This window comes from Haemaphysalis longicornis, unplaced genomic scaffold, assembly GCF_048455015.1.
Source record: "Haemaphysalis longicornis isolate Haplotype H1 unplaced genomic scaffold, Haemaphysalis longicornis Haplotype H1 scaffold_7, whole genome shotgun sequence".
NCBI classification, from domain to species: Eukaryota; Metazoa; Arthropoda; class Arachnida; order Ixodida; family Ixodidae; genus Haemaphysalis; species Haemaphysalis longicornis.
This window is the reverse complement of record NW_027526422.1, coordinates 148,343,085-148,355,585: the sequence shown is the minus strand read 5'-3', so window position 1 is coordinate 148,355,585 and position 12,501 is coordinate 148,343,085. Positions and strand designations below refer to the sequence as shown.

At 48.9% G+C, this 12,501-nt stretch overlaps 1 protein-coding gene across 1 annotated transcript; it reads left to right on the top strand.

The window, feature by feature from the left end:
- The first annotated feature begins 4,977 nt into the window (after positions 1 to 4,977).
- LOC144145288 (phosphatidylcholine:ceramide cholinephosphotransferase 1-like) lies at positions 4,978 to 10,376 on the top strand. Its single transcript, XM_077676838.1, has 2 exons — positions 4,978 to 5,098; positions 9,143 to 10,376. The coding sequence occupies exons 1-2, from the start codon at positions 5,034 to 5,036 to the stop codon at positions 10,068 to 10,070; spliced, it is 993 nt and encodes a 330-aa protein (XP_077532964.1). The 5' UTR covers positions 4,978 to 5,033; the 3' UTR covers positions 10,071 to 10,376.
- The last annotated feature ends 2,125 nt before the right edge of the window (positions 10,377 to 12,501 follow it).

Genomic DNA, 12,501 nt, shown 5'->3' with positions numbered 1-12,501 from the left:
GATGAAACCATGATTTCGCGGTTTACCCTCGTGTTCTAATTTTTTCTATGTTTGGTTACTTCTAATGTTACCCCCACCTTTTTTTCTTTTTCCCTGGATTTTGATGTTACTGTTATACCCGTTTTGCACCCCTTGTAACTATAATCTTTGGTGTTAAGTTGAGCTTGATATCCATCTTTTTTTATTGTCAAGCACATGTTTCTACCACTTCTGCTTGGGCTTCATGCCTGCAATGTTGCGTAAATAAACCAACTGGGATAGCGCGCCGAATTTCTAAAAAAAAACACTAATCAAGCAAAAATACAATCTCACAATAAAAATCAATTGCACAAAAGTGTGGAAGGGGGTCAAATGAGGTCAGAGTCCATGCACCAAGATACAACCGATGCAGTGCATGAATATGAAAGAGTCTGCGAAACCAAACCAAATAAACAGGAATGAATCAATGCAGAAAAAGTTTTAATAATGATGGCAAGAACTGTAGCGATTGAAACTAGCAGCAATTTTCACGAATACAGCGCATAACAAAGGGAAATCTTTGCATAAAAAGGGGTAAACAAAATTCTAAAACGTCATACGTGGGGATTAAATTTTTCCCTCTTTTTGCAAAATATACATATGCCTTCACGTGCTGACAAATAAAGTTGTTTGTTTCTGGTAATTCACACAGAATAACCAAGGCGTAGCGTACTTGCAACAAACAGGTATGCTACACCAAGTACGCTGCAACAAATAACAAATAACTTGCGTTATCACGTACTAAGCTCCGCACGTTTTCTGTACAAGTCCAGCTTATGAAAAGCACAAACTGAACCAGCTGCAGCACTGTGTATTTGAACAGTAACAAACAGATGTCCACACAGTATACTCACAAAAATGCCTTACCTGAAAATTTTGTGTTGTATATATAGGTTGTATCTTGTAACTACCATAGTCACTATAAAAATGGGGTATGATGCCATTGTCCACCCCTGCATCCACATGGGCCAGGAGGCCATCTGGTGTGTCGGTAGGGAGGGGTGGGTTTGCGTGCTGCACTGGGCGAATACATTTTATATGCCCGAGAGGCCGGTTGTCGTCGCACACCCACCCACGTCGAGGCCAACTTGGCTGCTCTTCCTCCGAAAGTAATGTACCCGCTCCCGTTTCTGCAGCTGTCACTGCAGGACAAGATTCTACTAAACAACTGTCGCTTCGGCGGTCCTCATGTGCCTTTTTTCCTCCGCGTTGGACTGACCTTCCTGCTGGCTTAAATCCTGCGTGTGGTCGTCACGCTCCGATGAAATCGCCTGGGCGTTGCACTGACGTCTGGTGTACGCGCAACAGTGACTTCTAGCCTTGCGCTGACTTACGTAACCTGCACCCACTGCGCTGCTTCCGCTGCGGAAGCGACATTGGACCATTTCCTGGGGACACGTCCAGGACTCCCATCAGCTTGAACCCGGCACATGGTAGCCACAAGACATCGCCCAGGCAGTGCGCCCGATATTGATCGGGGTTCGCATGATCCTGTCTACAAGCAGCTGCTGGACTTTCTTAGTGCATGAAGCCGCTTGTCTTCCGTCGCTTCCCTTTTTTTATCCTTCCAACTCCACCGATTTCCTGAGGCAAACTGGCGCAATAAAAAAAGAGGGGGCCTATCCATCTTAATAGGCGGGACCTTTTAGATCTAGGCAAGGTTGCATAACTGCCCCGGCGTTTCAGGCAGCGCGGAAGCCCCGGATGGCTGAGTGTTGATAGTCGCAACGCCGACATTGCCCAAAATCAACAAAATCTAGCCTAGCACGATAAATAGGCGCATTGTGGGAATCGAGGATCGAGAAACAATGACCTCCAAACACACAGGGGTGACCCTGGAGATCGCTAGCTCCAATGGCGACTACAAGTTAAGTATGAAGCAGCTCTTTTGGCCTCGTCTCGCCCGGCACATTACCCACGTGCGGGGCCCCGACTCCTGCGAAATTCTTGCCTGAACGCATTCCAGGAACACCAGAGCCCCATTTTCGGCAGGCCGGACATGGGCCACTTTAAATAAAGTTTGATCTCTCTCTCTCTCTCTCTCTCGAGTGAGCCTCCACGTGATGATCAGCACCGGTGATGATGATGGTGACAGTGCATCAGCAATGGTGGCACAAGACGTTTCTACACGCCCCCCTCTTTATACTGACAATCAGAGCAACCGTACGAAACCTATGTATACAGCACTAAGGCGTTCAAATGTGCCAGTTAGATATATTTACCTTCGCTCAGAGAAGCAGCGATATTAAAATAATTAACGTTCTAGCCTCTCAGGTTGGTTAAAAAAACTGGCAAGACGAATCTTGTAAGGTTGTTTTTCGCAGGCGGAAAAATAAGAAGCATTTCACGTGAACCAATTGTCCCACCTTGTGGGTACGTGCCAGAAACAATAATGGCATCAGCATCACAATCATCATCACCATCATCAAAAGGGGTGAAGAAGAAGTGTTAATTGTGTGGAGTCCCCACACCGCATCCCGATAGCGCCCCGACGATTTTAAGGTAAGATTTCACTGCGCATCTCTAATTCCCGCGCTTCCTGGGCCCCTTTTTCTCGCAGTCTTTGGTGCCGCGGATGCCAGTGGCGACTTGACAGGCGGCGGTTTGTAAAACTAACACCGCCGACTTCATGCAATCATGCACCTGCGCGAACCGCACCGCTTAATCTGTTAGCACTTCACCTGTTTTAGGTGCCTCCCCGCATGCTCCAGGCGTCCTCTTGTTAACGCAGATTGTTTAAAATGTCATCATTTCATTGTCGGTCGACATCGAGATTACGCACCCGTCCCAAGTTTTGTCGCAGTAACAAACGCTGTACCTTGCGTTTGTTACTGGGACTATCCATGCCCGAATAAAAGCTCGGAAGGGCAACGGGCTTGATCAGCAGTCAAAAGTCGACTTAGGGGAATTATCACGTGTGGGGAGGGTAAGGTGAGCAAGAGGAATCGCATTAGCCTGTATAGTGGTTGTGATTTGAACACTGAAATGCATTTACAACTATTGCGGGAGAGAGCGAGAGAGAGAGAGAGAGAGAGAGAGAGAGAGAGAGAGAGAGAGAGAGAGAGAGAGAGAGAGAGAGAGAGAGAGAGAGAGAGAGAGAGAGAGAGAGAGAGAGAGAGAGAGAGAGAGAGTTGAGACTTTATACGTCCTCCGCGGTCAGGTATTCGGGTGTGGAATACACAGAGGGCCGCAGCGACTGGCAGGGCCGTGAAAGGGTCAGGGGCTCGGCCTGACTTCTTCAGGTCGTGAAACATCTGCTCCCAGAGGTGCATGGATAGAACGGTCTGCCGTGCATTCGCAGAAGGAAGTGTAGTGAACGTCCAGTGCCCGCAGGCTGAACAGAGGGGCGGATTCACAACTGTAGATTCCTGTCTGATTTTTAAGTCTCATATTTTTCTCCACATATGTAAAAAAATCTGAGGACACCTAAGGACTTCTGAAGGGTTGTGTATACGAAAGCATTAACGAATGACCAGCTTAACGCTTGAGGCGTCTCGCTTCCACGTCGCAGTGTCGAAAGGCTTAGCCATCTTGCCGCTTGAGACGCATGGTTTTACGATTCGCCCTAACGTTTTCGAATGGCTTCGATCTTTTTCGTACGCGTTGCGTCGCTGCTCGTTCTTGCCGCTGTGTGATGAGAGGGTTGACGACGACGGGTGTGAATTTCGCTGCCTATTCTTCCCCTTCCCTCTTCTGTGGGGTACTGACCTCCGCCACCTCTCGCTACTGCCGAGTTTAGGCTCGTGCTCTCGAACGCATCTTAATGGGGCCGTTTTTCGCTTACGCACTCCGATGCCGGACGCCGGCTTCTTGAGTAGAAATCCTTATTCCCGCTCTACGTGTGCAAATTTACCTTCGAATTCACGGCTGCGGCGCCACTTGTCTGGGAAAAATATTTATTTTTGTTGCTGCCGTAAATTGGCAAATGCTGAGCGGAGTTCACAGCGTTGCAAGCATTCAATTTGCCGCAGCGACAAAATTGCTTTTTTTCTCGCACGAGCGGCGCTGCAGCAGCGAATTTGCAGTTAATTCGCACTTTATGGAAGTGTTTAAGTGTCTCATCACGCTCGAAAATTGGCAGTAGTTGTCGACATCAACCCGGAAGGCACCGAAATGGCCATCGCTGCAAAGAACAAAGAAAAACAAAAACAACTCCACTAACGTGAAACCTGGTGAGCGGCGAAGAATGCAGTGTATAAGTGTATTCTTGGCGCCTTGACGTTTCTGCCAACGGTGATGAAACCGTTGGGAGGTAGAGGTATACAGCTTTGCTGCAAAAGACTCTTGTCTTTCAAGCACACGCCACGGTGGCTCAGTGGCTAAGGCGTTGCGGTGCTGAGCACGAGGTCGCCGGTTCGGTTCCCGGTTCGGTTCCCAGCCGCGGCGCCCGCTTTTCTCCTGGAGACGAAAAGCAAAAACACACGTGTGTACAATATTTCGACGCACGGAAAAGATCCCCAGGTGGTCAAAATGACCCGGAGCCCTCTACTACGATGCGCCTCATCGCCTGCGTCGCGTTGGCGTGTTAAACCCCATAATCAATCAAGCAATCAATGTCTTTGAAGCACGAAGCTCTCTAGCACGAGGCGTAAACGAGGATCCCGGTGTTTTTTTAGTACGCGCTACGAAGCGCTCCAGCGTGTTGCGTAAACGATTTTCCCGGTGTTTCAGTACCGTGGCTACACGATACGACGCTTACGACGACGACATGAGACGCCGACGGCCCAAGGGGTTTCGCCCCTAAAAATAAAGCAAATGATCAAGTGGGATCTGAACCCGCGTCGCCAGAGCAAAAATCACGTACGTAAACCACTGAGCTAAGGCGGCATCCTGCCCCAACGAAACAAAGATTAGCCTGACGTGTTTCTTGTGACAGATGAACGCGGCCGCAAGTGCGTGGAACAGGTGCGCGAGGAGGAAAGCTCTCGCTGTGGCCAAGCCGCCGCGTCAGTTGAGGCCAGCATGCCTGTCCGAGTAAGTCGCGTCGAAAGACGAAGAAACGAAAGCGGAGAAAGATGTGTGAACCCGATGCAGCAGCGCTGACGCCTTTGATTGTCGCTGGCTTTCGCCATCAATTCACGTAAGCATATTTAGATGCCCGAGGAATTTTTTTCCCCTCAAGCTCCCGGAATGGAACATTTAATAAAATGAAATGCCTTTTAAGCAGTCTTTTTTGCCGTCACGCATGCAGGACGCCGGGTTTTTCCTTTAATGGGCAACTTGAGGCTCCCGCCATTCAATTCAGAGTGTTTACACGCGGAAGGTATACCTTACCAGTGAGGTGCGTCGTACAGAAGGGCTCGGAAAATATTTAGACAAAGTGGTTTTCTTCAACGTGCGCCGAAATCTCAACACACAGGCTTTTTTGTATTTTGCCTTGACTCTTGAGCTATCTTTTCTGAATGATGGCGCTAAAGAACCAATATTGACTTCCTTTTTTCTTGTTCCGCGCAATGTTGGGCTGAAGTCGGTTCCGTAATACTTCTTGGCACCGTTACGTCAGGACGTCGGTGCCGAACTATGAATGAATGACCAAGACCAGATGGCGGTACTTAGAAAAACAGCACGAAAATTTATAGCGCAGGAAGAAACGACCAACACTCGTTTCTTTATGTCGTATCGTTTTGAGCGCTGTTTCTCTAGGTAGCATAATGCACCAAGTAGCCCGCTTCAGTTCACTTGTTAAATGGCCGTACTCGAATCTTCCCTGCAAATAGCCGGAGACGAAACCTGCAGTGGAGCTCGTTACTTCCTAGGCCGCTGAAACACCGTTATAGGTCCAAACACTGATGAGACCCTTTTGTGGGGCGGGGCGAAGCTAATAGCCAACCTTAAAGTCTGAGAATCTACCCGAGAACCAAAAGTACAATTATAAATAACAATCACGGTAGGTAAAAGTGCCGTTTGATCGATTATTCAATCATACTCGTTAGCCAAAGCTGTGCTTCAACTAACTATTCAACCGAAGCTGTTTTATTGCTATTTAATATAAGTGTAAGGACTAGATAAATGCATTTACAGACGACGGTCTCCAAGTGAGCCATTGTGACGACATGACTCTAACAGTCAACGACTGTAAAACGGGCTGTTCGCTTTTCTACATTCACGATGTGGTTGCTTGCTCAACATTCCTTTATGCACTTCGCAACGAGGTGACGCATTTACAGTGAGCGTGCGAAGGATTCATCCACTTAAGGGTATGCAACTAGTGTGCATCCAGCTAAGATGAAGGGCAGCCAAACTGGGTTATAGAATACCACCGATAAATAGGAGTTATAGTACTTATTTGGGAGAGCGATAAGAAGATTCGCCTAAGTAGCAAGAAGTGCGCGACAAGGCTAGGGAAGGACTCGTCGCAAACAATGAGAATGCATCGGGTGAGTGGTAAGTGGGATTAGTTAAATATCTACTCATTCCTATAGGTTGTTTAGACTTTACACTTTACCAGCAGTGAAGTCTCATCTCTCCAAGGCTAGCTCTCACAAACTGTATCCTGCTGTTTTTGGCGTAGATTTACTTCTAACACAACATAACCTTGAAATCGTACCTTGTTTGGGTTCCCTAGCTCTTGCCAAGCTACCTACTTTTCTTTGTCAATAGACAAGCGTATATTATTTTCTGTAACCCCCCTGCATCTCTCAGGCTTTCATACAACCGGGCTTCCGGTGGCCGACTTTATACCCGCACTTCAAAGCTCCAAGTCTGCGTAATTCTGTTGCAAAGCTTCTGTGCTCTTCCAGCGCTGCCTGCGTACGGCGATTTAAAGAATACGACTTAGATACAGCCATAATGTACGACCGTCAATCGAGACATTTTACATCTTTCACCTTGAAACGTAAAGTGCGCACAAAACTATGCACTACCCCCCCCCCCCCTTTGTAATTCCTCCACGTGTGAATCCAAACTCACGGCTGCAAACTCAAGAATTCCCGCACAGCAAGCAAGGCCCATCCAAGTTTCCGCATGCAGAATGTAATCTCGTTCGTGGTCTGAATGCAACATTGGCACTTAGTAGAGAGTTTTAGCCTAGCGACTAGCGTACGCTACGCTACCGGCGGGCACCGGAACGCAACTGCGCAAGCATGCGCGTTCACAGCGGGCACTTGGGGCACCGAGAGCTGGACACCGGACCGAATCCGCACATGCCAAGCGTGTCGCGGTACTCACAGCAGGTATCGTCGCGTAAGCTAGACGCTACAATAAATCTCTCTAGTATACCGGAAGTGCAGCACCAAATTTGCTGATCATTAAGAAGAAGAAGAAGAAAAAGAAGAAGGAGGAGGAGGAAGGGGAGGAGGAGGAGGAGGAGGAAGAGGAGAAGGAGAAGAAGAAGAAGATTATTTTTCAACAGACGGTGTTACAATGCCTGCTGATGGGGCAGGAGCTGAGTGCCTTAAGAGGGCACCTGACCCTCTGGATTCAGGAGTTCTCGTCAATTATGAATTATGAAGAGCCCATTATGAATGATGCGCTTGCAGAAGCGCAACTCTCCTCAGTCGAAATACATTTTTAATGGGCCATAGTTCGCAGCTACGGGTGCCGTCGAAACATAATTGCAACACGGTCGCCTACATTTACAGGACTTTCTTCGTGAAACTGCCTGGTTGCATTGGTGTGCGTTTAAAGAAGCCCTCCGTATTAGAAAAAGCTTTCTTGATACCGGTAATGGCGTTAATAAACTCAGTAACATAAGTATTTTGTGATTTTCACAAATCCTTGTTCCGATTACTTATGACGCCACCAGTACAAAACACGGGGCATTAACGTACTATACACGAGGAAGCAAAACGCTACTAAAATAACGACACACAACGAAGTGTGCATACCGGGCTACAAACGAATGCGTTCTCGATACGTCAGTATGCATCTTCCTAAGCGTCATCTTCATCCCGAAATGCTCTTCCTCACTGCCTTAAGAGGAGATGGAGTGCCACGAACTTACTGCTACACCTTAGGGAAGTGAATCGACTGGGAATAGGCGCACAGACAGGGAACGTCTCCTGGTGTCAAAATGAGCCATCCTGCTCCTCGCCAGAGGGAGAAAAAAAAATTAGCAGAGGCCCCTTATACTCGCAAAAAAGGAACACTGTTCACGCACAGGCAAAATGCATTAACTCGGCTTCGAGCTTTAACACCCCCCTTCATATGTCTTCAGGGCCCTTCTTCTTAAAATAAACTAGTGCAAGTTTTTGATGTTGCGGTAAATCAGTTGAGTTCAAAATTGCGGAAAATAATTGCGCTGCCAGCTACCGCAACTTCTGCGGAGACTTCTTTTGCCTTTCTAGATGCCGAATTCACCTTCTTGAACACAAAAAATTTGCCCCGTATCTGCTCCTTTCGTTGCAAATGTCGACAAAAGACGATAGTCTTTATCGACTTTTGCCACGTAAATGCCTCCTTTCGCCTTCCCGCTCACCTCTCATTTTGTTCCTCTTGCGTCGCGCTTTTCCCAAGGTAAAGACGCCAAAGGTTTCCTATTTTAAATTTAGCGCGTTCCACTGCTCCAGGCCGGGTGTCTCGATGAAAACGCTGCCGTACGGCGAAGACGCGCGTGAATCGAGGCGCCCTACTTCAATGTTTATAGAACCGCGTTTCCCTACTCCACGTGCGTTGCAATAAGAACGTGGAACCCATCTAGTGGAACCTTTCCGTAATTGTTGCTGGTTTATTTCTTAAAATGGCGCCAGAAGCTATAGTGGCAAGGGCCACAGCAGGCGACGGCGAAGTGAATTTTTTTTCTGTAGTTGATGAAGTATTTAATTTCGCAAAAATCAAGCATGTATGATTTTTTTTATAAAGGAACACTGCAAATATCACTTCTGTATTAATCAGTTGTCTTATAATTGCGTAATGTCTTGATCTTCTTCAACAATGTTGACAATCATGAACATTACACCGGGCTTAGATGGGTAGATTTAGCTGTGACTATATAAGACTATTGCGCAGGCATTGTTTTACTTTGGCCGGGTGGCTGAATCGAGTCACACACAGACGGACACACAGACGGACAGACAGACATACAGACAGACCAAACTTTCTGGGTTTAAGTAGCCCAAGAAAGACTATCGTCTTTAAAATCGAGCTTTTTTACGATGATGTGCCCTTACCTGTGTTTTCGTACCAGTGCAGACACGACGGCCACCCCCGACGAGCGCAGCGCCGAGCCCCAGCTGGTCCAGGAGAAATGCAAGACCCTGGTGGCCTTTGCCTTCCTCCTGACCACCGTGATCTTCAACTTGACTTGCATAGCTGTGATTCACGAGCGCGTCCCCGACCGCGCAACGCACCCTCCGCTGCCGGACATATACTTCGACATTTTCCCGCCAGTCGACTGGGCACTGGACGTGTCCGAGTACATCATCATCTTCTGCATGTGGACCACGCTGGGCCTGATGCTGGTCCACCGGTACAGGTGGATTGTCATGCAACGCGTTTTCTTTATCATGGCTCTCTTATACTTGATGCGGGGCATTACAATGTCTGTCACTCAAGTCCCGATCGCAAGTACGACGTACTTCTGTTCTCCGAAAGCGAATAGCACCGACCTCCTGCTAATAGTGAGGCGAGTTGCCAAGCTCATCAGTGGCTTCGGACTGTCCGTAAATGGCCAGCACACGTTTTGCGGAGACTACATATTCAGCGGACACACGTTCACTCTAACCATGGCCTACCTTGTCTTCAGGGAGTATTCTCCGCAGCGCCTTAAATTCCTGCCCTTCCTCTACTTCGTTCTGGCAGCGGTGGGTGTGTTCCTGGTGCTGCTCTCCCGTGGCCACTACACCGTGGACGTGGTGATTGCCTACTATGTGACCACTAGGGTGTTCTGGATCTACCACACATTGGCGAACAACGTGTCTCTCAAGGTTGCCTCCGAGAACAACTTCCTCTCGCGGTCGTGGTGGTTCCCCTTGTTCACATACTTCGAGAAGAACGTGGGTGGCGTGTTGCCCCGCGAGTACGAGTGGCCGCTGCCTTGGCCCCGGAAGTGGCAGCCAAAAATTCCGACATCCTCGCACCCCTCGCACGGTGAGGACAATCAGCATGGTCCGTGAGTGTGCCATTTTGTAAAGGACGACTGAGGGCAATGCTTAAGAGCCCGATCCGAGGTTCGCGAGTCTTGACCGGCCAACCAGCCACCTGAATGCTCTGCCCACAACGATTCTCAACGGATCACCCGGGAACTCCGACCGTGTGTGCTGCTTTTTTTGTGCGTGCCTCTTTTGACTTGCTATTTAACGGACTGTCTGATGTAACCAATGAAAGCAAAGAATTAGCTCATTTTATTGCAAATTCATACTTTCTTATTCGCGAGCATTGCTTCATTTGTACGGCTTCCCCAAATAGCCCGTTAACAAATAATCCGCATTATCTCACTTTTGCTTGTTTAGTGTCGTGTTTTACAAATAAATGGCAGTGTTAATCAAATCATAACAAATTCTATCAAATCCTACTTTATTCAACGTCGTTCTCTGCGGTGTTGAGAGCACGGACGAAAATCCTTAGTATTGGCTTAACTGTGGTTCTAACTACTCAGCACTTGTTCTATCCAGTACGTTGCTTTGAGTCAACCAATGTTGACTGGGAAGCAGCGGGTAGAGCGGCATACTATAATAGTGCTGTCGTAAGCAAATAAAAAACAGTATCCCTTACATGTTTCCAGGCACGAAAAATATTGTTCCCAATTATTAGATGCGGAGCATCTCATGCTCGGGGCTGTGTCTCTCCTTCCCTTGTCGTCGTCATTGTTATCCGCCATCCGCACCCCCACTGCGCATGCCTCGCCAGGCACCGCTGATGATGATTGTGGCAGGATGCCCCTAGGGATTGGCCAACCAAAGAATCTATCACGAGATACCTTCGCGTTCAACCACCGTCATCATCTTCCCGTAGGAGAACCGCTCAAGAAGAAGAAGGAGAAGACAAAGCTGGGAAGAGGAGGGCGTGTACGTTGCTATCAGCTGATGCTCGGGGCTGTGTCCCTCCCTCCCTTGTCGTTGTCTTTGTTGTCCGCTGTCCGCACCCCCACTGCGCATGCCTGGCCAGGCATCGCTGATGATGATTGTGGCAGGATGCCCCCACGAATTGGCCAATCAAACAATCTATTACGAGATAGCTTCACGTTCAACCACCACCGTCATATTCCCGGAGGAAAACCGCTGAAGAAGAAGAGGACAAAGCTGCGAAGAGTGCGTTTACATTGCTAATCTCTTGGGTCATTCTGCCACAATCATCATCAGCGGTGCCTGGCCAGGCATGCGCAGTGGGGGTGCGGACGGCGGACAACAACGACAACAACAAGGGAGGGAGGGACACAGCCCCGAGCATGAGATGCTCCGCATCTTAAAATAACTGACCAGCTGGGGCTGGGACCCTAACCGTCAGCGCCAGTGCTCGGCACTCTGCGTCGAGGTCACAGAGCCCGTACAGTGGGCTCGTATTAGCAGGCTTTCAAAAGAATTGCGCGCAAAATGACATCACACATGTCACGTGGGTGCTCTGCGCAGCGAAGCGTTTGGAACGCACGGGTCGGCCGTGGATAGTTCGCACGACCATGAGAATCCGCGCTTCGAGAGGCTCGGTGTACAAAGGATCCGCTAGAGGCGATTAACCGCGAGACACATAACGACGAGAGCACGCGATTGGCATGCTACTTATAGCGACGATGGTCATACAGGACCGGTTTTGGCGCCGTACTCTGGTCGGAGATATCTCACGACGTGCGACTGGTGAGTCAGATGCAGTGGTGCTATCGTTGCGACCATGGTGCGGCCGTAGCCAATGAGAGCCGGAAGGTGTCGTCATAATGACGTCACTGTGAAAGTTTTTTTCAAGGCCTCGAGGATGTGCTAGAGGCAGTTCCTAGTATTTCGAGGGGAGCAGCGCGGGGCGCGCTCGCGCACTCACCGACACATGTTGCCAGCGGTACCAACAGCATGGACGAGCGGAATCGTCAGTGTTAACCCTCCCCACACCACTTTACTGAACATATAAAATGATTATATAACGTAATAGCACTATTAATTTTTACTTCATGTTAATCCATGTTCTCTTTTACTGCTCGGGTTTTTCTTTATCATACTTAAATCGGCCGGAGTGCGCCTAAACAGGGAGGCAACCACGGAGCGAAAGCAGTGGGCGGAGCCACGCCGACGACGCATCGCACGCCCCGGCCACGGCAAATAAGCCGGTTGCCAGGTAATCCGGCAGAAACGCTACCTTAACCGATCGTTTGGATCAGTTTCGGGCAAACGACTTATTACCTAGACAGCGCTAAAGTCGTAGTTGAGAACTTATTCCCACACTTATCGCGTTCGGGCAAACGGGCCCAGGTGTCCCAAATTCACGCGTGCCGCTAGTCGTGGCATATTTCTGACCAGTCATGCACCGCATCCGACGGCGCCGTCGTGCAAGTCTCGCGTTTAAGTCGCTCTTTCAGAGTGTCGTGCGAAAACGTCGATCGAAACGATGAGCTCACGCTGGCCT

Coding starts and splice junctions, on each gene's coding strand:
- LOC144145288 (XM_077676838.1), top strand. CDS start 5,034: ATGTGTGAACCCGATGCAGCAGCGCTGACGCCTTTGATTGTCGCTGGC. Junction 5,099..9,142: donor GGCTTTCGCCATCAATTCAC/GTAAGCATATTT, acceptor TTTTCGTACCAG/TGCAGACACGACGGCCACCC.